This window comes from Hydra vulgaris, chromosome 14, assembly GCF_038396675.1.
Source record: "Hydra vulgaris chromosome 14, alternate assembly HydraT2T_AEP".
Lineage (NCBI taxonomy): Eukaryota > Metazoa > Cnidaria > Hydrozoa > Anthoathecata > Hydridae > Hydra > Hydra vulgaris.
Window position 1 is genome coordinate 9,813,899 of NC_088933.1, and position 24,829 is coordinate 9,838,727.

General features: G+C 26.9%; 1 protein-coding gene across 1 annotated transcript; it reads right to left on the reverse strand.

Annotated features, from left to right (window-relative positions):
* Window positions 1–1,266: 1,266 nt before the first annotated feature.
* Window positions 1,267–23,100, reverse strand: LOC100204580 (UMP-CMP kinase). Its single transcript, XM_065818606.1, has 6 exons — window positions 22,936–23,100; window positions 22,562–22,705; window positions 14,950–15,087; window positions 7,557–7,633; window positions 5,874–5,970; window positions 1,267–1,619 (listed from the first exon to the last, which is right to left on the reverse strand). Exons 1-6 carry the CDS (start codon window positions 23,095–23,097, stop codon window positions 1,578–1,580), a joined length of 660 nt encoding a protein of 219 aa, XP_065674678.1. The 5' UTR covers window positions 23,098–23,100; the 3' UTR covers window positions 1,267–1,577.
* Between the last annotated feature and the right edge of the window lie 1,729 nt (window positions 23,101–24,829).

Consider the following 24,829-nt stretch of genomic DNA (forward strand, 5'->3'; position numbering starts at 1 on the left):
ATATTTTAGACACAGTTTGATTCAGGGAACTGTTATTTTAGTTCAAGATATCATGGACCTAAACTAGAGAGGGTTTTTATCATGGGCAGAAACCTATTATTGATATTTTCAAACTTTACAGGGAAGAAATACCTAAAACTGCGCAGATCAAATGTTGAGGCAAACTAAATGTTATTCCCTTAAAGTTTTACTTTTTTGCATCAATTTTGTACAAGATCCTGTCAAAGTTATTGTAAAATATAAGTAAATTTATTTACTTTATATAAATTACTTTTAATTTACTTTTCAAATTATATAAAATGTAAACTTATTTAATTTAAATTTTATTTTATATAATTTATTTTTAATAAAGATTTATTACTTTTAAAATAAAAAATTCCTACTTATAAAATATTATTTCATTCGCAAATTTAATTTACATTTGGTAGCATATTACTTTGATATAATTTACTTTCATATGCAAGTTATATTTTAATATAATTCTTTTTAATTAGTTACTTTTAGAGTTAAATGTAAATTACAGTTCGAGGAACTTTTATATTACGTAATGTAATTTTCAAAAACTTTTTAATATAAAAGTAAACAGCTTTTTCATGTGACTTACTTTTACATGTAAAAGTAAATTACTTTTTGATGTAATCTTCTTTTACATAACTTGCTTTTGAAAGTAAAAAAGCTTACATTATAAAGTAAAAGTCGTTTCAAAAAAATTAATTACTTATATGGATATGTAAATTTACATAAAACGTTTAAAATTACTTGTAATTTAATGAGACTATTAATTGTAACTAATGTAATTTACTTTTTTATAAAAATTAACTTACTTGAGTAAGTATAAAAAAAACAAGTAAAAGAGTTATCCCTATTATTATTATATTATTATCTGTTATATTATTATGAAGCCATTAAATGCTTTATTAAAAAAGGAAATGTAGTTTATACTGGATAATCTGAAAACCAGAAACACTTTGAAATTTAAAAAAAAAAAAATTTTAAGGAATAAATTTTATAATATAAATTTTATCTGAGACCTTCTCGTCGAGAATCGAGATAATCATTAATAAAAAAAGTTAAACTATCTTTAAGTATATAATAACATTTTAATCTATTTTACGGACAATTAAATTGATTTAATTTAATTAATGCAAAAAAAACAAAACATTTATTTTATAAGATCTTAGACAAGGCATGGTAAGTGCTCTATCACCGCACAATTTTCTCATTTATTTAATTTATGAATGAAAAACCAGAAATTATTATTTTAACTTCTCCATATAACAAATAATTTATTGTTACAAATACACCTTAAACGTAAAATTAAGCTTCCTTTAAATAAAAATCAATATAAAAAAACCTTATTTGAACAGAATTCGAACAAGGTAATGAACGTTCATATATTAAAAAGCTAAACAAAAATGAGTTAATTCTAATGCATCTAGAAGTACTAGTCGCGTTTTAGTCGAGCCTGGTTTTTAGAGCAAATAAATAAATATAAAAAAGTTTACAATTTTAACTTTAAAATTATATGTTAAAATTTAAAAATATTTAAAAACTTGGATTACTAAAAACCCAAAAAATCACAACAGCTTGTTCATGCAACATTTAACATCTTCAAATACCTTAATAAAAACATCAAATTATTCTTTGTAATATACATACATACATGAATACTTTTTTTAATAATTTTTTTTAAATTTATTAATAATTTTAATAAGTATTTATTTGTCTATTCGCAAATTTTTAATATAAAAAAAATATTAAATAATAAATATCTTTAACTCTAATAATAAATAACCTAACACAAACACACAAGGCGAGGTATATTTTGATGTGATTGCCCTTATTTTTAGTTGTATCCGTTGGCATAACCTTGTTATTATAAAAAACTATGCAGTGTGCTAAACTAACCACCAGGTTATGTTGCCCTAATCTAAGAAGATAACTCGCTAAATATTTATATAACGAAACTCTTGTCTATCAAATGGTGTCAAAAAAATTGATTTTCATAGGCAACCACACTCCTAAAAGGGTAGGGTGTGTGTGTTCTAGAATAAATCTTTTATATACTTTGATATCATTTTTTGATGACATTGATTTACAAAACATTTTTATGGTGCAAATAAAACAAATATATATACTAAAACTTTTTTGTAATTCTTGGTTAAAATATTTTCAGAACTTCTTAAATAAAAAACTGGCACAAGTCAGATTTATGTGTCTAAGAATTATTTTAAAAACAAAATCTGTCAAAAAGTATTAAAATATGCTTAATTCATTTTTGAGAAAACTTTAAAAAATTTTAACTTATGACAAGGGTTTTTATGTTTTATTTTAACTAACATTTTTTGTTACTTTATCACGTTTTTAAAAAATACATAAATATTTGTAAAATTTTTGAAAGATTTTTCTAAATAGAGATAATTTATGATATTCAAAAATTATTTATTTTTAAACTGAATTTATTTTTTGTGTTTTATTTTGGAAATACTTTTAAACTATTTTATTGAATGTAAATTAAAGTTAAATATGTGTTAAAGTAAGTTGAAAATAAATATGTGTTAAAGTAAGTTAAATATTTGAATTTAGTAAATATGTGATAAGTAATATGACAAATAAGGTGATTGTCAACATGTTAAACAAACTACACATTTATTTTCACAAATAAAAATTGCATATTTTTTTTGTTACTTATATTTACTTTTGTTTTAGGTTTAATGCCTTGTAAATATAACAAACATAATATTAAGATCATACCTACAACACTCATTCTAAAACCATTTTTTTGAAAGAGTGTACGGATGCAAATCATGAAAGTATGTTTACTTGACAAGCCTCAAAATGTTTAATATCCTAGTACTATCCATATTAAGTAGTATCCATAATGAAATGAATTCAAAGAATTAAAAGTGCTTTGGTGCAACAATCATATTCATTCATGATGAGGAGCATTTATTTTTAACTAAAATTATGGTTGTGTATTAGAGATTTTGATTAGATAAACTTGATGCCAAAATATTAGTTACTGTTTAATAAAAATCAAAAATCTTTCTGGTGGTGATTGGTTTAGTGATGATTGGTTGATGAATGATTTATTGATTGATAATTAGTTGATTGATGATTAATTGATGATTGGGTCTCAAGTTTTATGAAGTTTTTCATCAAAAAAATGCAGTTATAAAAAATAAACAACAAAAATTTATTTAAAAAAAATTAAACATAAGCATGAATTCCACCTGGTCACACATGGAACTATGATTAAATCAATTTGCATGATGAACATGGGCCATAGCCGAAAAAATCTTGCTTAATAGAACCAAATCAGGTTGGTTTGATGAGGTTAGTTTTGAGGATTGCTTTTTTTGGGCTTATTTTCTCCTGTCATTTGAGCCATAGAGTTATTGATGTTTGTGAAAAACATAACATCAGATTCAAATTCCTAATTTAACACATTTGCTATAGCCGCTTGATCTGGCGTTCTTTGCACCATTAAAAAAGCAATTTCTCTAAATTGCTGATTTTATTGATGACATCTATTAATGAAAGACAGAGAAATTTTATTAAATGGACTTAAAGCTTGAGGTTTAGTGACATTTAATCCTAATGCTGGGTATAACAAGTTACCAAGTGAAAACATTCTGAGTTCTTCTATAGCATTTTGTAAAGACCAAAGCTTTTTAAACATATTAAATCAGATGAAAAATGGAGGTGGTAAAAGAATATTAGATAAAACGCAATTATGTAAGCAAAAAAGGACTTAAAATTGAACAAGGAAAATCTAATTGTGATTATGACAGTGAAACAGAAATTAATTTCTGCTGTTTATTTTTCTTTTTAAAAACTAAGTTTATGCAAATAAATTTTTGAACCTCTATTTTAAATTATATTTATAATTTTAGAACACTTTTAATTTTCTTGCTCAAACATGAAATATATGTATTGGTTTATTTTTATACCAGGATAAATTAAATCCGTTTATAAAAAAATATACTCTTTAACAAATAAGTTGTATTAATACTGCTAAAAAGATGTTATATTTCTTCTCAATGTCCTATCGTAAGTCCATTAAATTATTTTAAGCTCTTCTTATCAAATAATTTAATTTAAATTGTATTAAATAACAATTTATTTATGTCCTATGTTAAAACACACTTTACTCTGACAAAGTTACCCCATTACTGAGTAACTTTGACCAATGCATTATCTCCATAAAATCTTGGATGTAGTAAATACATCTTTTTACTAATTAAATAACACCAGTTATGCTCAACTTCAAAAAAAGTGTTGGATAAATAATCCTTTTGGTCGAAAAGTTATACACTTTATCAAAAATAGGACAAGGTTATCCTTTATACGCTAACTTATAAAATTTATATTTATAAAGGTTTTGTTTATTATGCACTTTAGAATGGTTGGTCAAAATACAAAACAAGAGCAAGTTCAACTCCTGACCCCGAAATATTTCTACTTTAGAAGAAATATTTTCAATGTGCATTAATTGTTTTGCTTTTGTTGATACATTTTAAATAGAGTTGTTTAAAAAATATTTTATTTCCCTTGCTTTAGAAAAAAATTTCTTAGGCAAGGAAAAATTTCATCCATGCAAAAAAAAAAAAGTTATAAATCTTGTGTAGAAAAAATGAACTACCATTTTTTAGATAATTTAGGAAAAATTTTTTTAGATAGATTTAGAAAATCTGGAAATCAAAACTACGATGTTTTCAAAATTTTGTTTAGGAATCAGGTAGTTATTGGTTGAACAAAATATTGTTATGATGAAAGAAACATCAGATTTTGTTAAGTTGATAGTACAAGTATCAGTTGATTTATAAGGATGGTTTACAGGTTCCAGAGGAGGGATTAAGAAGGTATGTGTTAGTGTCTTTCATATTGATGAAAGAGATGTGCTTTCAAAGTATCTGAATTCTGGTGTTCATAAAGTATAATAACACCATTAATATAACAAAGCTAAAATTTAAAAGATTAAGTTAAAGTTAAATTAAGGTTAAGTTTTATTAAGTTAGGCAATTCTCATTAGGCAACTATCTCACGACGATAGTTAATCTAATATAATCTTTGCATTTGTAGTGAATTATTTAATAAGATAAATAAAAGTGTTTAGGAATGCATTAAAAAGATAAATAACTGGTTGAGATGCAACTAACTTTATGCGAATATTGTAGAATTTTAGAGACTTATTGGTGCAGGGTGTCGCACCTAAGATCATTCTAATAGTACAGTGCCTAAAAGTTTTTGAGAGAGTTTTACATTCACATAATAGGGAATCATGCTATCAAATTTTGACTCCATCAATCTTATGGTCTGGTGTAAATAAAACAATTATAAAAGAAATGTATCATCCTAATCATGATAAACAATTAAAAAAAAGCAGTGTGCAGTTTTGGATTGAAAAGATGTTAGCCATAATATATATATAGGTTTATGAAAAATTCAGGATAATATGCCTTTATAACATAATTAATAATATAACATTGTAATATATGCTATGTTGTTTAAGCTTTTCATATTTTCTCTTTAAACTTGAAGTTCTTTAAAAATGTTAAATTACTGAAAAATAAATGCCTTATTTAATTATTTCTCCTAATATTTTTTTATCCTATTCTGTTAACAACATGCCAAGTAATTAATTTTTTAATAATTAACACACGTTGTTTAATATATATTTTATTGGTGTCAGATCTAGAATATTTAACTAGGGCAAAAAAAAATTTTAAAAAAGTTAAAAAATATTACAAATAAATTTAGATTTATATTTGTACTTTTTATTACCCCACCCTTTTACGGGCCCGGGGTGCCTATAAAAAACAATGTAACTGACAACACTTGCTAAATATGACTTTAAAATATATACTTACTAAATCTGGTGATAAATCAGCTTTAAAGTTCATTACTAAACCTTTGTTTTCGTAATAGTGAATTATTGGTAATGTTTCATTATAAAATGTTCGAAATCTAAAAAATTAGCACAACATACTTTTCAATCAATTTGTGGTAGAGTACTTTAGTATAATATATAATAAAAGCTATATATAACATAATGTAAATTTATATAACATAACATAATTATATATAATATAGTTTAATTAAGAATAATTATTTTATGTAATAAAACTTTATAACACTAAACATAAAATTTAAACTTAATTTTGAGTATAAAATTAATTAAGAGCATCTAACATGGCGAAGACAAAGCACTGAGTGGTGGTAGATTTTCTTAAAACAAACCCCATTGTATTGCAGAACTGCACAATCTTCCCTAGTATATGTTTCATAATAAGAAAAAAGATGAGTAAAAAAGAAAACCAAAACAAATGATTTTGTTAAATATAACCAATTGTTTTAAAAAATTAGTATAGTATTTATAATTTGTTTGAAAGACACAAGGTTTAAACCCATATTTTTAATAACTTTTCTGTTATGCATATTTACTTATATGAATATTATTAATGAATATTAATACTTAAATGAATATTATTAATGAAAGAAATTTTAGAAGTTTTTGAAATGAGTGGCAGCACTCTTTAAATAACGTTAACAATTGACTGGACCTTTGCTGTGATAAAAACAAAGTTTTTAAAATGACTGCACTCTTGCTATGCAAAATACAAAACCATAAATCATAAAAAATAATCATAAACACAAATGTAAAATCAAAGAAATTTTAATTTGACTTTTGTTTACCACATAGACTGATTCAAATTTCTATTCTATATTTATTTTTATTCATAGCACTTTAATTTCTCCTCTCAATGTAAAAATGTGTTTTTTAAAAACTTTTTTCAAATTTTTTTTTTTCATCTTTTAGATTTTATTTTTAGAAAAATTCTTTTTTTTTAATTTTTGCTTTTTAAAATTTTTTTTTATTTTAAAATTGCTGTTTTCTCAGTTTTTAGTTTTTCATCATTTAACTTTAAATGCAATAAGGTATTTTCAGATTGTTCCTAGATATGGTGTTGAAATTTTCAATATGTGCAGTAACCTTATAGATCTAGAGACTGAAACAAAATCAAAGCCCTAGGTGCTATATTTGCACTATTATTGATCATTTTTCATAATATTTTCATGCAAACCCCCCTAAAAGTGATATAAAAATTAAAAATTGATCTTTCTACTTACACAATGAACTTTATTTTAGTTCAGTGACTAGATATATGATTACTTGTGCAAATTTTTATGAGAAAAAGATATGTTACTTTAGGATATGTTTTCTTTGAGTTTCTTGCTTCATCCAGTCGTTTTATGTCTTTTTTTAGCTTAAATTTGACTCTATTTTCAGATTTTTTAAAATTTCTTAAAATTTATGTTTTCTAATAACAAAAAAAATTGGAAAAAATTTTCTTCACTATTTTTGGAAACTTAAATATAACTTGACAAAAAAAAAAAATTTCCTTGAGGTGGTTTACCAGAGGCTTATTTGAGCTTTATGAAAAATTTATAAAAAAGAGAAAAATTAGTAAAATGAAGTAACTTTTGCGAGAAATATGAAATGTTATCATGATCAGATTACATAGTTTTTTTTATAAATATATAAGCTTCACCTTTTTCTAAGACTTTCTTCATTATCATCAGTTCTGCCACTTGTTTTACCTCGTTCCATTATTCTCTGGACACAAACCTTTTAAAATAAAGTTAATTTCATATAAATAAATAATAATAATACAGCCCTTGGAATTAGGGTCGGAATTTGGTAATGCCAACCTAACTGCTCACCTAGAAGTGTTTAAGGTTGGCAAATATTTGCTGACCTTGTTTCAATGTTTTATGGTCAACCCTATGTTTCACATTTTTTCTGCCGACATGATACCTTACACAGATTAAAGTTGGAATATTATTGCCGACCTAATTTTTCTTAATTCCGAGGGTTGATAATAAAAAATTATATTATTAATAACAATTATAATAATAATAACATTTAAGAATTTTTTATAAATTAAATAACTTTTTAAGATAAGGTAAAAAAAAAAAAAAGAGAACATCATTATTATTTTTAAAGTTACTGTCAATATTATTTTCAACAACACTAAAATGTTCTTCTACATTATTTTTAAATGAAATATTTTTTCAAAAATGAAAAAACTTAAAAAAAAAACTTTCAATAATAAACAAAGTCAGACTCTTTGTTTTGTCAATTGTCTTAACTGTTTTAATTAATTTCTTTTTTTTTTTTTTTTCATTCTGATTCACTCCCAACAATAAAACAAAAAATAGAGTTAAAAAGCAAGGAAAGGGTAGACAGACGATTTGAAAACTTGTAGGTTATATAAATCAGGAAAATATGAAGATGGGAGTGAGTGCCAAAAGGGATAAAGTGCAGGGAAAAAAACTAGCTACATAAGATTTTTTAAAATAACAGATAAATATAAAATGTAATTAATAAAAGCAAGCAGGGACAGATACAGTTAAAAGATGTAACTTTGCTGAATGAGTCAGAATGAGTTTTGTTCATGGAACTTAAGATAATCACTCCTTTGAGCAAGGACCATGATAGTATTTGAAGAAAAAATAAAGAGATGCAACTTTATGACAATGGGAGAGAAGCACAAGCTTGGCAGATAGAGCAAGTCCAACTACATTCATAATGCATTTTTTCGATCTTGTCTAGAAGAGAATGAGCATCATTAGAAGAACCTGCTAGAAAAAAACTAGAAGAACCAAACATGTCAACAGTATTTCATACAAAAGCACCATAAGAGAAGCCTTACCAGATACTAATTTTGCAATTGATTGTATATATGGTTTCCATGAGAGGTCAGAAGTGAATAATAATCCAAGAAGACGTAAATAAAAGGACTCAGAGGGTTGCCATTTATTAATATAGGAATTTCAACAGTATTGCAATAGTTGTTTGCAGCAAATAACTGAGTTTTGTTGAAGTTAAAATTCACAAGCCACTGCAAGCCCCAACTGTAACAGAAGTGAGATCAGATTCAAGATCAGTTGCCTGTTCTAAGCGATTGTCTGACAGTAAGTTATTTGACTCAAGATGGGAAGACGCAAAGATCTTGCTTATAAAAGATAGAAGACTGATTAGACAATAGTTAGAGGGGTCAGAATGTTCTCCAGAGTTGTTAAAAAATGGAAGCACAGATGCCATTTTCCAGCAGGAAAGTAAATATGATTCAGTCAAGCATTTATTAAATAGAGAGAATTAAAGAGAGTTCTGGAGAACACTTTTGCAAGACTATGATAGGAATGTTATCTGGACTACAAGTTGTAGAAGAATTTAATTGAGATATGACAACAGAAGCTGGAGTGATTTGAATGCCTAACAATGGGTTAACCAGCTTAACTAAAATGGAAAGAACAGTATGGTCATAATATTGAAGAGTTGAATTAAGAAAAAAGTTCTTTGCAAATAGTTCAGCCTTATCGTTGAGAAAGGTAAAAGGTCAGTCCCATAAATTAGAGATGGAATGTTAGACCTACCTTTGTTAATGACGCTGTTAAAGACTTTCAAAAAGTCTCTAGAGCCAACTTCTGAGATAAGATATGAGATTTATTGAACTGGGAACAATAGAGATTTTTTTTTAATGTTAATTTACCTATTCAAGGCGAAGAAGACTACTACAGTCAAGGAGGCCACTTTAATTGTGATTACAACCCTCTCTTAACTCTGTAACTCCGAAATATAAATCTTGATTAACAAGGCTGCTGCGAGTAGAAACAAGTTGAGTTTCTTAACAAATAGGTGAACTGATGCATAAGTATACCCCTATGCCAAGCATATGGCTATTGGAGTTTTTGTGAATCAAATAACCTTATCCATCAATACTGAGATCAATACTGAAGAAGGAACATCCAAATTTAAATTATTCTCACAAAGAGCAACCAAGTCTGGTGAATTGTGCAAAAGATAAGATTTAACTGGCGGAAGGTTAGTTAGAAGATCACAAATATTTCTGAAATGTATAGAGAAACAGTTAGATGGTTTTTATGTTAAATATTTTGGGTATTTATTTTACATAATGATATTTATTATACATAAGTGACGTAAGAATTATATTCACGCTGGAAAACATTAACTATATTAAACACAATCAAGTTTAAAAATATTTATTTTGGCCATTATTTTGAATAACCTTTTTATTTATTTTTAACCTTTAATTTTTTATTTAATATGAAAAGGTTGTAGCAATTTTTTACAAATAAATGCTTGACAATCACCAGATATATGAATTAAGTAATTTTATTGTTATGCTACCACTTGAAATGTTACAATCTAAGGTTTATGAGATCTTATCACCTTAACTCACAACTAAATTAACATATACATATATATATATATATATATATATATATATATATATATATATATATATATATATATATATATATATATATATATATATATTAGGAGTGCACCGATGCATCGACCACTAATCTGATGCATTGACATTGGTCATGATAACCATCAGCCGATGCCGATTGTTTTGAAAACTTTTTAAATTTTATTTTTATTTCTGTGTTTCTATAGAATTATGCCATAAACATAAATGCAATGTAAAAGCCTAACTTATTAATAATAAGTTATTTTATGTAACTACTCAACTAAAAATTTCTGAACTGCTTTTAACAAGGCTCCCTACTTTTTTAGTGTTTTCTTATAATTTAGTACATTAATTATATAACTTATGGATCCGAAACTCTACAAAGAAGTTTAATATCAAGAAATGCACATTTAAAAAATATAAACATAAAGTATAACATATTTTAAACATAATAGAACAAATTGTGTTATGTTAGAAATATAAATTTTTATAGTGTTATGAAAAGTAATAAAATATGTTATATAAAACTGTGAATCTATTTTTTTGTTTTCGTTTCTTCAAAAAATTTCCAATTCGCATGCACAAAAACTACATGCTCTCCATGTTCTGCAATTAGTTGGGACCGTGTCGATTCATAAATATTTCCCCCAGTACTAAACAATCTTTTGCTGAAAACAGAAGAGGGCAAAGTATAAGAGGTCAAGGTATGGCAAGGTATGAGAGGTCTAAAATATTATTGCTACTAGAGTGTTTCTTTACATGTATTTTTGTAATTTTCCCACCATTTATATGGACATTCTTTTTGATACAGGTTAGGCAGTGATAAGTATAAGTTTATTTCATCAGTTCTAAAAGAAAAGTAAGCAAATAAAAAATATAAAAAACTAAGCTATAATGTAAAGTACTAATTTTTATTATTAAAAGTTGTTAAATAATAATGAATATTAGTAATATTATTTTATTTCTGTAACTTTAATTTATATAATAGTTGATAATAATTTAGAATTTAGCTTTATCTATAATAACTTATTATAAGTTAATTAGTTAACAAAGAGTTATCAAAGTTCTTGTTTAAAAAAATCGTTTTAATTTACATTTTTTCCTTTTTCTCTAAATAACTTAGTACCTCTGCCGAAAGTTTTTTACAGTTTTTTACTTTCGTTGATTTTGAAACTTGATAAAAATTGTATATGTTTTCTGCCATTTTAAATTTTTTTAGTGAAGAGCTAGGTTCTTGGGTTGATTCAGATAAAGTATTTGTTTTATTATCTGATTAAGTTAAGTTGTCAGTAGTCAAAAGGCAATTTGTAATATCAGTTTTATTTAGATTCATGTATTGCTCATGAATATTTGATTTTATAGTGTCTTTCTCTTCATCTGATATGACATAACCAAGTTTGAATCTTGGATCTGAAACTGTGGAAATGTTCAAGTTTTTATATTTATAGCTGGAAAAACTTGAGATAAAATCTTTTTTAAACTCTTCTTTTATAGTTTTTATTTCACCAGCATTTTCTTAAGCATAGGCTAGGTACGTTTCCATTGAAACTATAAATGGAATAATTTGAGACACTGATGCCCTATTTTCACTCATCTCTAGTGTAGCCACCTCAAAATGCTTAAAACTAAGATAAGCGCCTCAGCTAATAACTGATGGTCTTCTGTAAGATTAGAGGCATTACACTTTTGATTTCTAATAAAAAATGTTAGTGAGGTTTTTTGTTCAACTAGCCTTTCTAGCATGAAAAATGTTGAGTTCCATCTTATTACGACATCTTGTATAAGTGAATATTGGGGTAACTTTAGCTGTTGTTGAATTTCATGTAGCATGTCCATGGAAGACGATGAATGATAAAAGTATGTGACAATTTTTCTAGACTTAGCTATAAGATCATTTACAATTGTTTGCTGTTTGAAAAGCTTATCGGTTATACAAAGCTGAGGAGGGTGGATTATACAACTTACGGAATTTTTTTCTAAACCAGCTTTTTTTAAGGCTAATTTCATATTAGCAGAATTGTCAGAGAGGACAAAGTACACTTTGTTAATTTTTTTTTTTGTTAATTAGCCTCCTCAAGGTCGAGAAGGCTATTACAGATGAGGAGGCTACTTATTTGTGGTTATAAGTTGGTACTTTCCATTCATTTAAAGAGTCTTTTAGAAACTTTGATATCTTTACACCTGTATGAGAGCCTGTTATTTTTTTAAGTTGTAGCACAGCTGTCATAGAATTAAACTCTGAGTTTATCCAGTGTGCTGTTAATGAATAAAAGCTTAGATCACTGTGATGTGTAGTCCATTCGTCAGAGGTGAAACTAAAAAAACTGCTTTTGCTACATCATTGATAATTTGGACTTTCATTTTTTCATAAATTAAAGGAACAACTGTTTCAATCATATGTTTTCTAGAAGGCATGGTATACTTTGGTTCAAAATTGATAATTAGTTTGTTAAATCCTTTATCTGTAACTAAAGAATATGGCTGAATGTCTACACATATCATTGCTCCGATAAGCATAATTATTTTTTGAGCTCTTTGTTCAATTGAAGTCCATTTTCTATGCTTATTAATAGTTTCCTCAAGCTAAGATTGATGCTTTTGATTTAGAGTAACTGCAACACTATTGCTAATGGATTCTTTATTATGATCATTATCTTTACTGGATAAAGTAGATGCAATAATATAGCTTTTATTTTCTGTGTTAATTTTTTTGAAACATTTTAGATCTTCTTTCTTCTGGAAAACTTTTATATGTTTTGCTTTCATATGTCCTCCAAAATTGAATGTTGTCATTTTTTTGCCAAATGTTAAAATTAACAGGTCAAAAATTTCCTACAAGAAAAACAGTATCTTCAAAAAATATGGCATCAAAAATGATGAAGTTTTTTGTTAATACCTTAATAAACTATGCTTTGGAAAGTTTAACTTTAAACTAACTTTCCAAGGCTTATTTAAGATATAAACACAACTTGTCTCAGCACTTGGAAATCTGTATAAATTTTTTTTATTAGAATAGTTCTAATTCAACCTATTGTAAATTAAAATAGGAACTTGTTTAAAAATTTGAAGGGGATAGTTTGAACTTATATTAATAGATAAACTATAATGATAACTTGTAATTGAGTTTTATATATAATATGTTAGGGGTGTACTCTCATAATTGTCCAGTGGCATGGGATGACTCATTTCTCCAAGGGCGGCTGAATTTTTTAAAAATACCTGTCAGTGCCCGGGCAGGACGACCAGGTAGTTTGTTACTTACATGTGTGTTTATTAATAAAACTTTATTTTGATCTATAAAATTTTTAATGCATAACATTTAATATTTAAAATATAAAATTTTTATTCCTTGTGATTATTTAAAAGAAAACTTTAAAAAGCATTTAAAGTAGTATGCACTACGTTTAACAATAAGTACACTACGGTGCATAATATAACTTCACCAAACTTTATAAAAGAAGCTGACACGCGATTTAATATTTCGAAGTGCAACTGTACTGTTTTTTTAAACATAGTTGTTGCATTTTGAAGTAGGCTTCTCGATTTAAAATGAGTTTTAAAATTATATTTTCTTTTTTTTCCAAATGCTGTTGTATCATTTTTTAAACCTTAGAGTCACACTTTGAATCACGTGAATGGGCAGTTGAATCATTAATAACACTGAATCTCTTTTGTTTTTCATTAGTAAAATAAAGAATAAATAAAAAAAATTTTTAACTTTGTAAAACAAAAATAACCAAATAAAAAACATTACTAAGATGCACATGAAAAATCATTATTAGAACGCAATTAATAATGCACATGAAAATTCTTTTTTTCTAAAAAAAAGTCTTAGTATAATGAAAAATGTTCAAAACATTAAAAACATATTTTAAACACTCTCTCAATCTTCAATCAAAATTAAATTTGATTGAAGATTGAGAGAGAATAATAGAATATTTTTCTATAAAACATTTCTTTGCAGTTTTGGCTTTCAACATTTTTTGCTTCCCCTAATGAACCTTTTGTTAAGATTGACAAAAACAAACGTTACAATACAGATATAGACTACTACAAAAATGACAACACATCTTTAATCAATTTAATAAACTAATTCACTTTTAAATAAGCTGTTTCTTATTAGGCATATTTTAGTAGTAGTAGACATTTAAATTTCTTTCTTCATTATTTTCACCCAGGAAAAAATACAAATTTTTTTTTACATCGGACAACTGTTTATCATAGCGGATGATTCAAATGAAAAATAAAAACTGTTTCAGTCGCCCGCAGGGCAATAGGGAAAAAACCATAAGGTATAAAAATACATTGCTGTATGTATTTTTTTTTTAAATGCACATTTGTAAAAAAAATGTCACTTTTTAATCATAAATAACAATGTTTAAATACACTATAGGTTATTTAGGTGTTTTTTTTTAGGTTGCTGTTTCCTTTTCCTATTTAAAGTTTCCTTTCCTATTTAAAGTTAACAAATAAAATATGAAAATTAGAATCTATAAAATTAAAATAAAAAAAAATAATAAAGAAAATGAAAATTGAAATGAAATATTATACAAAATTTTTTTCTATAATACTTTTATTTTATTTATTTTTCTTTTTTTAAAAAACCAAATTTAAAAAAATTAAATTAAAAAAACAGTTATAAAAAAATTGAACTCATAAATACCTCTTCAGGACAGTCAAAATATAGAACACCTTTCAAAATACATCTGTCTTGCATTCGATTAGTCCAGCCAATCAGATTATCTTCATTTCGGGGGAAGCCATCAATAAGGAAAAGTTTAGTAGGGCTATCTGTCATTGCCTAATATTTATAGAATTAATAATTGCACATTTACATTATTTACATTATTACTAATAGGAGTGGCGTCGCTGGGGTTGGTGTCACCCAGTCCGATTAACTTTTGGTGTCACCCCTCTAGAATTTCACTAACAGACCCAAAGACAGGTTCACTAATCAAAAACTAACAGGCCCAAAAACACGAACAGGCGTAAAGACGGGTTTCAAATTTCTAAAAAAAGAAAAAGAAAAAAAAGTCCTTTAGAAAAAAAGTTGGGGCAAAATAAATTGAAAAAATGCAAGAACAAATTACCATGAGCTTGAGCAGTTGTCTTATTTGCATATTTTTTTTCATTATGGTGTCACCCCTCTCTGTTAGGTTGTGATGGTGTCACCCGGTGCAACCCGCACCCCCTTATTGACGCCACTGACTAATAGCATAATTTTAAAATTACAAAGAAATTATGAATACAAAAATAAAATATTAATTAAACACCTATGAGACTGCACTAGCACTAGGGTGATTTTTTCATTCTTAAACTAATGTGAATGAAAAAAAGGTCATTCATCTAGAATGAAAAAGGAAAATTTATAAAACAGTAACAATTGTATTTGACAGCCATAAAAATGACATTTATATGTTAGAGCTGTGACATTAGTAAAAGATTTTAATATCAGGTAAAGACACAATAAATCTATGTTTTTTGATATTGAAATGAGAAAAAAAAAAAGATTTAATAATGTATTCACTTCTCCAAGACCTCATGAGCCAACAAAGTCAAAGGAGTTTACTTATATATATTTTTTAAATATTTGTTACAATCCTATCTCAACCATTTAATTTGGAAAAATGGGGCTTGATGGACAAGATCACTGCACAGAGAAACAAATTTATTACAAAGTGAGTGCATCTCAACATTACTCTTATACATTAGACTCAGATCAACTAGTAAATTTTTAACAAGTGGTTCAAAAAGAGTTTTAGAATCTTGAGAAACAACTTTTGAACACTTTGGCCATGCAAAAATATAAGTTATTAAATTCCAAACAATTGCACAAACATTGCAAACAAAACACTAATTCCCACATAAAGGGGAGGGTGGTGTTTCTCTGAGGATTTTCAAACTTTTGCAAATAAATAAAAAAAATACTTACAATATGATCTGTAACAATATATTTTCTTTAACTTAATAATATCAGTTACTCGAGGATTTTTTATTAAACATCCTGACATATTTTTTCATCCTTTTTTTAATTTTAAAAAAGATGTCAGAGGAGAAAAACTAGACGAATAAGAGTTTTTAGAGCACTTAGGAACAGTCACAGAAAAAGGATGAGGCTTAATTAAATGACAAGTGACATGAGAATGAATTTTAGTAGATGGCGTAAGAGACACTAGCTCTTTAGAGCAGTGTCCATTATAGTATTTGTAGAAAAGAGAAAGAGAAGCAACATTACAATGATGTGATAATGGTTGAAGGCTGGCTGCAAGAGCAGGTCCAACTATGCTTACAATGCGTTTTTGCACCTTGTCTAAAAGAGAAAGGGCATCTTTTGAAGATCCGCCCCAGATATGGCAACAGTATTCCATACAAGGCTGGATTTGAGATTTATAGAGATAGAGAATAGAATCCAGAGTAAAAAAATGTTGAGCTCGATAAAGAGATGCAACCTTAGCAGATGCTAATTTTGCAATAGATTTAATATATAGTTTCCAAGAAAGATTGGAAGTAAGAGTTAATCCTAGAAGATGAAGGGTAGTGACTCATCGAGTTGATAACAGTTCATAAATATAGGAAGATCTAAATTATTGCGATAAAGATTGGCTGAAAAAAAATTGAGTTTTATCTGAATTAAAGTTCAACAGCCACTGTGAGCCCCATGCTGTAGGAGGAGTGAGATCCTTTTCAAGCTTAAATGCCACCTCCAAGCAATCAGAGAGAGTGGCTTCTTATCATGACAAGAATAAATGGTAGTATCATAAGTGAACAATGCCACCTTAGATGTGAGAATATCTGGAAGATTGCTAAAGTAAACTAAAAAGAGTATAGGGCCAAGGATTGAACCTTGAGGAACCCCTGACACAGTCTGGGGATTCATACCTAGTTTCCTGACAAATGGGTTAATTCTTATGAATGTTAAAGCCCAGGCCAAGTACATGACTATTGGAGTCTTTACGAATTAAAGGAAGATAACCATCAACACTAAGATCGCAAGATGAGACAGCTGAACTCAAATTAGTCTTACAAAGAGAAAATAGGTCTGGTAAATTTTGCAAGAGATAAGACTCAACAGAAGAAAAGTTACTTCGAAGACCACGAATATTAGTAAATGATAGGTTTAGAGAACTTGGTGATGACGATGGTTTTTTGTGTTTTATAGTTTTTGGTACTTTATTCATTTTTAAATTTATTGAAGAACTTGACTCAAAGCATAGATAGTACTCAGAACACTGTTTAATAGTCCAAGCAACTGCCTTATTACTATTAATAAACCCTAAGCCGTAACAAAGGGCTTTAAATGTGGCCTCGGCAATGCACACTAAAAGTACAAACAGAAACATCATCCATGCGCAACATGACACTGTTTATACTTTGATATTTTTCAGCTGTTGATGGAATCAGCCTCTCTGAGAGCCACCACAGAGTTCGGGAAACCTGACTCCCAGCCAGCCTCAGAACCATAAAACTGAGTTTCAGACCTGTACCCTCATTAGGAGATAATAAAATGAGTCGCCTAGTCATAAAAACAGAGACACAAGCAAAACCCATGCATTGAGTCAAGATGATCCAGCATTCAACATCCTAAACTGGAAACAATGTATTAAAAGTACATCTGCACCAGCCTAATAGATGAAGAAGGGGTGCGAGGCTGGTCAACAGATAGAATCTGTTTACCCCTTAAGACTTTGCCTAGAAGACCTTCTACAAGACAGTAGCCGGATGCATTTTACACCTGCCCAAGATGAGTATTTTTATCAAGACACCATCTCTAGCCTTTACTCAACCATGAACGCCAAGGCAGGGGGTGTTTTAAGTCGGAGTTGGTATCTCCTAGCCTTTGCCTAAAAAGGCGTATCGTACAAGGCAGCAGGACATGAAGCAGATTGTACTGGGTTACATGTTACCAGCAGCAGGATAACCTGACCCGACATGTGTATGTATATATATACATACATATATATATATATATATATATATATATATATATATTTATATATATATACATACATATATATATATACATATATATATATATACATATATACATACAAATATATATACATACATATATATATACATATACATACATACATACATATATATATATATATATATATATATATATATATATATACATATATACATATATACATATATACATACTTACATACATACATATATATATATATATATATATATATATATATATATATATATATATATATATATATATATATATATATATACATATATACATATATACATACATACATACATACATATATATATATATATATATATATATATATATATATATATATACATGTCATGTATATAAACATATATATAAATAAATATATATATATATATATATATACATATATACATACATACATACATACATACATACATACATATATATATATATATATATACATGTTATGTATATAAACATATATACATATATATAAATATATATATATATATATATATATATATATATATATATATATATATTAAATTGAAAATAAATTATATATTTTTTATCAGAATTAAATTAGATTGTAATGATCTTTGCTTCAAGCTAAAAGTATTAGCATTTTTCAAGCAAAAAAATTGATTACAACAATAAAAAACAAAACAATTATATATTATTTATAACTCAAAAGTTACATAAGTATTCTTGTGCTCTTAAGATGTTAAATAAAAGTTTTTATTATATATATTTCTTTTATGGTTAGTTTGTTTTTACGTTCCGATCAATAACTTTGTATTAAAAAAAAAAATTGTTGTTAACTATAAACAAATTTGTTTTCTGTTTGAAAACAATTAGCTTTAAAGAGATTAAATCTTTTTAATTTTATTTGAGTTTTTTTCATTTGTAAATAGCGCTTACACCTAACATAATTGTCATTTCAACTTTTTTACATAATCGTCATTCAAAATGTGGTTTAAATAATCAAGTTAATTACTTCTTTTATGTTACCGCTAATATAGAATAATTCAAAAGTTAAAAAATTATGAAAAGTTGCTTAATGGAAATTGCTCAAGGCATACGTAACGCATACGTAAATTGCAAGCAGTTTTTTTACCTTCAAGATCAAAAGTGAAAGCTTGCACCTTAGCATCATGTCTATATAATATATATTTATACTTTTTAATATATGTAAAACCTATTTTATTAATTTGATTTATGTTTTATTTAAATTTAATATGTTGTTTTTATTTGCTTCTTATAATTTAATCATTAAAAGTTTTAACCTGCATAATATTTATATTTAAAATTATTTCTTTGTTTTCTATTTTTCCATTGATTCCATTTTCAATTGAAATATTTACTGTATTAGGCATCATATACTTTTTTTATTTTTTCAAATTTAAGTAACATTCAAAATAAAACTATTTTTTTTATTGAAAAAAGAGCAAGTTTGTCGCTCAAAACTTGATAGAAACTCTTTTTGCACCACAATATTCCTAAACTTCTAGAAATCTTTACACTATTGATTACTGCAAATAAAATTACATTGTGCTTGTCAAGAAATTTGCATTTTTTACCTAGGTTTACATATAGTTCTTCATTGCCCTATAGGTCAATGATTTTTTGATTTAATATACACAGTCTGTATAACATGTCTTAAAAAAAAGTTAAAAAATAAATTCCAGCATTCCGGCCTGAAATATTGTAATTGCTGCCAGAACCGAATGACCTAAAAGTCACTAATTCTGGCCCGAATTCTAACTGGTACATATTTAATTCTTACCCAATGACATCATCTACAATCTAATTCTATTATTATATCTCCCAAGTCTATGTAACTGGGCAGCTCCATTGGTTACTTTTGCGATGATTGCGTTGCATTAATTGTTAAAAAAGTAAAAATTGGAAAAATCCTTTAAAAATGTTAGTAAAGTCCTATTTACGCTACCGAGGAGGAAACTTTTAGGTTAATTCAGTTAAAAAAAACAATTTAATTGAATTTACAAAATTCAGTTAAATTGTTAAATAGTTTAGGGGGTTATAAAAACAGTTCTAGAGAACACTTTTGTAAGGCTGCAACAGGAATGTTAGAAGGAAATAACTTTAGTATCAATGGTAAAAGATAGGGTGTCTAATATTAGATAAGCCTATTTTTTGAGATCACCGGAACTGTGGTTATCAGATAAGAACAGTAAATTAAAGAAAAAGTTGTATGCAAAAAATTTTGTCTTATCTTTAGAAAATCAGACCCATGTATACCAAGTGAGACGTTAAAGAATCTAAGAATAACGGAGCATCAGACAATGAATAAAAATACCTTGCATTAATGTCCTTGCATCAATTTAAAGTAGAATGAGGCTTGAATTAAAACTGATAAGAAGAAATAAAAAATTCCATTTCTGCATGAATCCAGGAGATTATAAAAGAGGTACAATTTTCAGCAGAGAGACAAAATACATTATTCCAAGAACCATGACAAAGAAAATCACAAAGCTGCTGTAAGGTAAGAGGTGAGATAATCTAGAGGTAAATCTGATGTAGACACCTAATATCAAAGATAAGACATAAATTAATGAGTGAAGGTAAGCGATTAGTAAGAAACTGCGAAAAACAAAAATTTATGAGATTCAGAGCCAGCAGAGTTTATGTTACTAGAACCAAGTCATGCAGTATGATAAACATTAAAAACACCGATAACAGCAATAGTGGCTAAAGAATAAAATGAAATTAATTAATCAACTTGATCAGAAACAACATTGTATTAGTGTAAATAATTTCATTATATGTAAACTGCAATTAGTGTAAATAATTGCATTATATATAAACTATTTTTGTGATACGTTGGAAGGAACGTGTGGGTGCGTCATAATATATTGTATATAACGTTTATAATGTTTATTATACCCTCAGGGGTATTTGCAAATGTATATATAGTGAGTAAAGATATTCTCGAAGTCAGTGAGAAAAAACAAATATAGATTTATTATTACAAGCTATTTCAGCTATGAGCATAAAGTTTGCGGATTTGGTATCGCAGTACGATGGTTAGGGTGAATTTTCAGGATGGATACAGAAATTAGAACTGGTAGCAAAACTTCAAAAAGTTGACGAGCTGCATGTGGTGCTCCCTTTATTTCTTTCTGGCGGGGCGTTTGTTGTTTATCAAAGTCTTTGTGATGAGATATTAAATAGATATATAAGACTATAATGAAGTAAAATCCTTATTTTACTTCATTGTAGTCTTCTTTTATCTCATCACTAAGAATTTAAAAAAAAATTAAAAAGTAATTGAGTAAAAAAGTGCTAAGTAAAAAAGTGTTAAGCAAAATCACATAAAGGAAAAATAGAGGACTCAAACCAGATATCACAACAAATAGGTAAATTGATACATTAGTATAAGTCTAGGCCAATCATGCAACTGTTGGAGTCTTTATGAATCAAAAGATAATAGCTACCATAACTAATATGTGAGAAGCTATTTGATTGCATCATTCCTGCTAATCAATCAAATTGTAACAAATAATTCCTTATGTGACCAGAAAAAAAACACTTTTATATAACTCAGAACATTGTGGCTACCACAGAGTTCTGGACGCCTTACTATCAGCCAGCCACTGAAATCATTAAACATAGTTTTAGAGCTGTAGCCTCATTAGTAAATAAAAAAAATTCCAGAACAAGCATAAGTACCGTAAAACCGAGAGCGTAAGTAAAAAAGCGATGGTAGGATTATCCACATATTCATGTCAACAGGAAAACATCCACATATTTATGTCAACAGAATAGATGAATAAGCAGCGCAAAGTTGGTCTTACGTCTAGTAGACAAAGACTTAAGGCGTTATCAGAAAATATTTGATAACCCCTTAAGTCTTTGTCTACTACGCTTTCTACAAGACTATAGCCAGATTTATTGAAACACAACTTCCAGCCTTTACTTAACCAAGGCAGTAGGAACTTTGCATCTTTTTCAACCTCTGCTCTCCTTTTTAGAAATAATATACAAGGCAGCCAGACATGAGACAGGTTATACACTACCAGTAGTAAAACTGAAAAGGCAACACTAAAACTCAAAATTTAGTTATTTACTACAAAATTTAGTTATTTAATGTCAAAATCTCAAAATTTAGTTATTTACTCACATTATATTAGTTTGTAAACATATTGTTTAAAAGGATTTAATATTAAACATGATTTAATGTCAATTTCATTAATGTTATAAATTTATGTAGATAAAAGCCAAAATATTGAATATATAAATTTATGTAAGTTCATCATTAAAAAATATTGTAAAAAACCTTTTCAAGTAAACGAATTGTAATTTCCACAGGTACAATTTGACCTTCTCTTATATAGGTTTCAATGAGATTGCCATCATTTGATCCACTTGCTCTTTCAGCCCTCAGTAAATCACCAGCTGATAAATGAATAAATTTATATTCCTGGAAAAAATTTTAGAATCAAAAAACTTTGAAAATGAATAATAGTTCAACTAGTTTTATACCAAATATTGAAATATAAATTGTGAAGATATTGAATAAGTATATAAATTTTAAGTTTGCTTCAATTAATTTGTATAAGTTAAAAAAAGTTATGCTCTATATGAAATTTTCTTTAAATTATTATATTAACATAATGTTTCAATCATAAAGTTTAACATGTTTTATTTTACCTTAACTAAATTTAAACACTGTGTTCCTTTACCAGCGCCTGGTCCCCCAAGTACAAAAAATACAGTAGGAAGCACTGATGACATGCTAAAACTAGGAGGTAACTTAACTGAATTAATTTTTTTCTTTACCAGAGCAGATATTACAGCAACACATAAAAGCATTAACTCTACAAAGAAATATATATATTTATATATACATACATATATGAATAAGTATATTCACATACATATATATACATGCATTATGCATGTATATACATACAAACATACATACATTTATATTAACAGTAACATATTCTACTGTATGTTTGTATGTATGTATGTATGTATGTATGTATGTATGTATGTATGTATGTATGTATGTATGTATGTATGTATGTATGTATGTATGTATGTATGTATGTAAGGTGCTGTATCAAAATATATACTTTATAGTTGATTTAGGACTGCATACTATGTAATTGATGATACAATTTGAAAATTGGTTGAAAAAGTAATTGATTTTACAAACTTTGTCTCACTTCACCTCTAGGCTCACAACAATAAATACAGATATGCCCTATACTTTTTTAGTATTAAGTCACGAGTGATAATAATGAAGATGCTGACTTCAATGTTACTCTACTTACTGTTTCTATTTATTGTCTGGATTAAAGTCATTATCTGACATTATAAAAGTTAAATTTAACAGAATATTAGTCAGTTAAATATCAGTCAATTAAATAGAAAGATGAAGATTGAATGCTGATGCCTAATTACTTTATTTACTTTATTTTAAAAACATTTATTATCATCTAGCCATGATAAAGTTTACCAAAAAACAGTCAGATAAATAAATTATTTTTAATATATTGCTTTTAATAAACACTACATTATTTATAGTAAATTTTAGTTACTAGATAATCTAGTAGATTTGTGTTACTAATGATCTAAAAAACTAGACCTTTTTTGGATAATAAATACATATAGACCCAAATCCAACTATAATAATATCCAACAGAGTTTTGTTAACTAGAAAGTATGGATATTATAATCAAGTCGACATATTAAAACTCAGAAAACCCACAAACGTTTGTTTTAGTGTTTTAAAGAGATACAAGGTACATATCTAAAGTACATAACAAGGTACAAAGCGCACAATTGTAACACGTGGTACAATTTAAATGACGCATTTAAAACATATACGTATCAATGTGAGGACTCACACGTTTGATACGGTTTACTCACCCCCTAGGGGTTGAAGCAATAAGTAAGATATCCCTTCTTTTGTGAGCCGTCGCATAGAGAGTCACTAAGCAGAAATAAGATTCTCCATACATTTCTAAATTTATAAACTTTATTATTTAAAATATTTTTAGTTCATAATAAAAAAAAATAGTTTATTTTTATAATTAAAAAAAATAGTTAATTTTAGAATTTTTTAAATTTTGCTTTTTGAAAAGAGGATTCTCAGAGTTTAAAAAGTTAAAATTTTTGAATTGCTTATGATAAAAATCAAACTTCTGCATTATACTTATATATTTTTAACTTTATGATGTATTAAGTTATTTAAAAAGTATCAAATGCTAAAAAACAATTTTTGAAAGTAAAAAAATATACTGGCTACCTCTGTACCCATTAAATTAAATTTTACGGGTGCGAGCTATATAGCAAACTAAATCAGATTATTCTCGTAAAACTTTTGTTCCTTTTTGTTATAAAAACAAAACTATATAACCAATAAACGTGCTGTAATGTTCAATGACGAAAACTATAGGCCTATAATAGTTTTTTATAGTCATTTCCGCTTTTAGTTTAATAATAAAGAGTTGTTAACTGGTTCACAACTCTTTATTACCGTTAAACTAAATTAAAGCGGAAAAGAAGAATGTCTTGTTATGTGTAAAAAAAATTT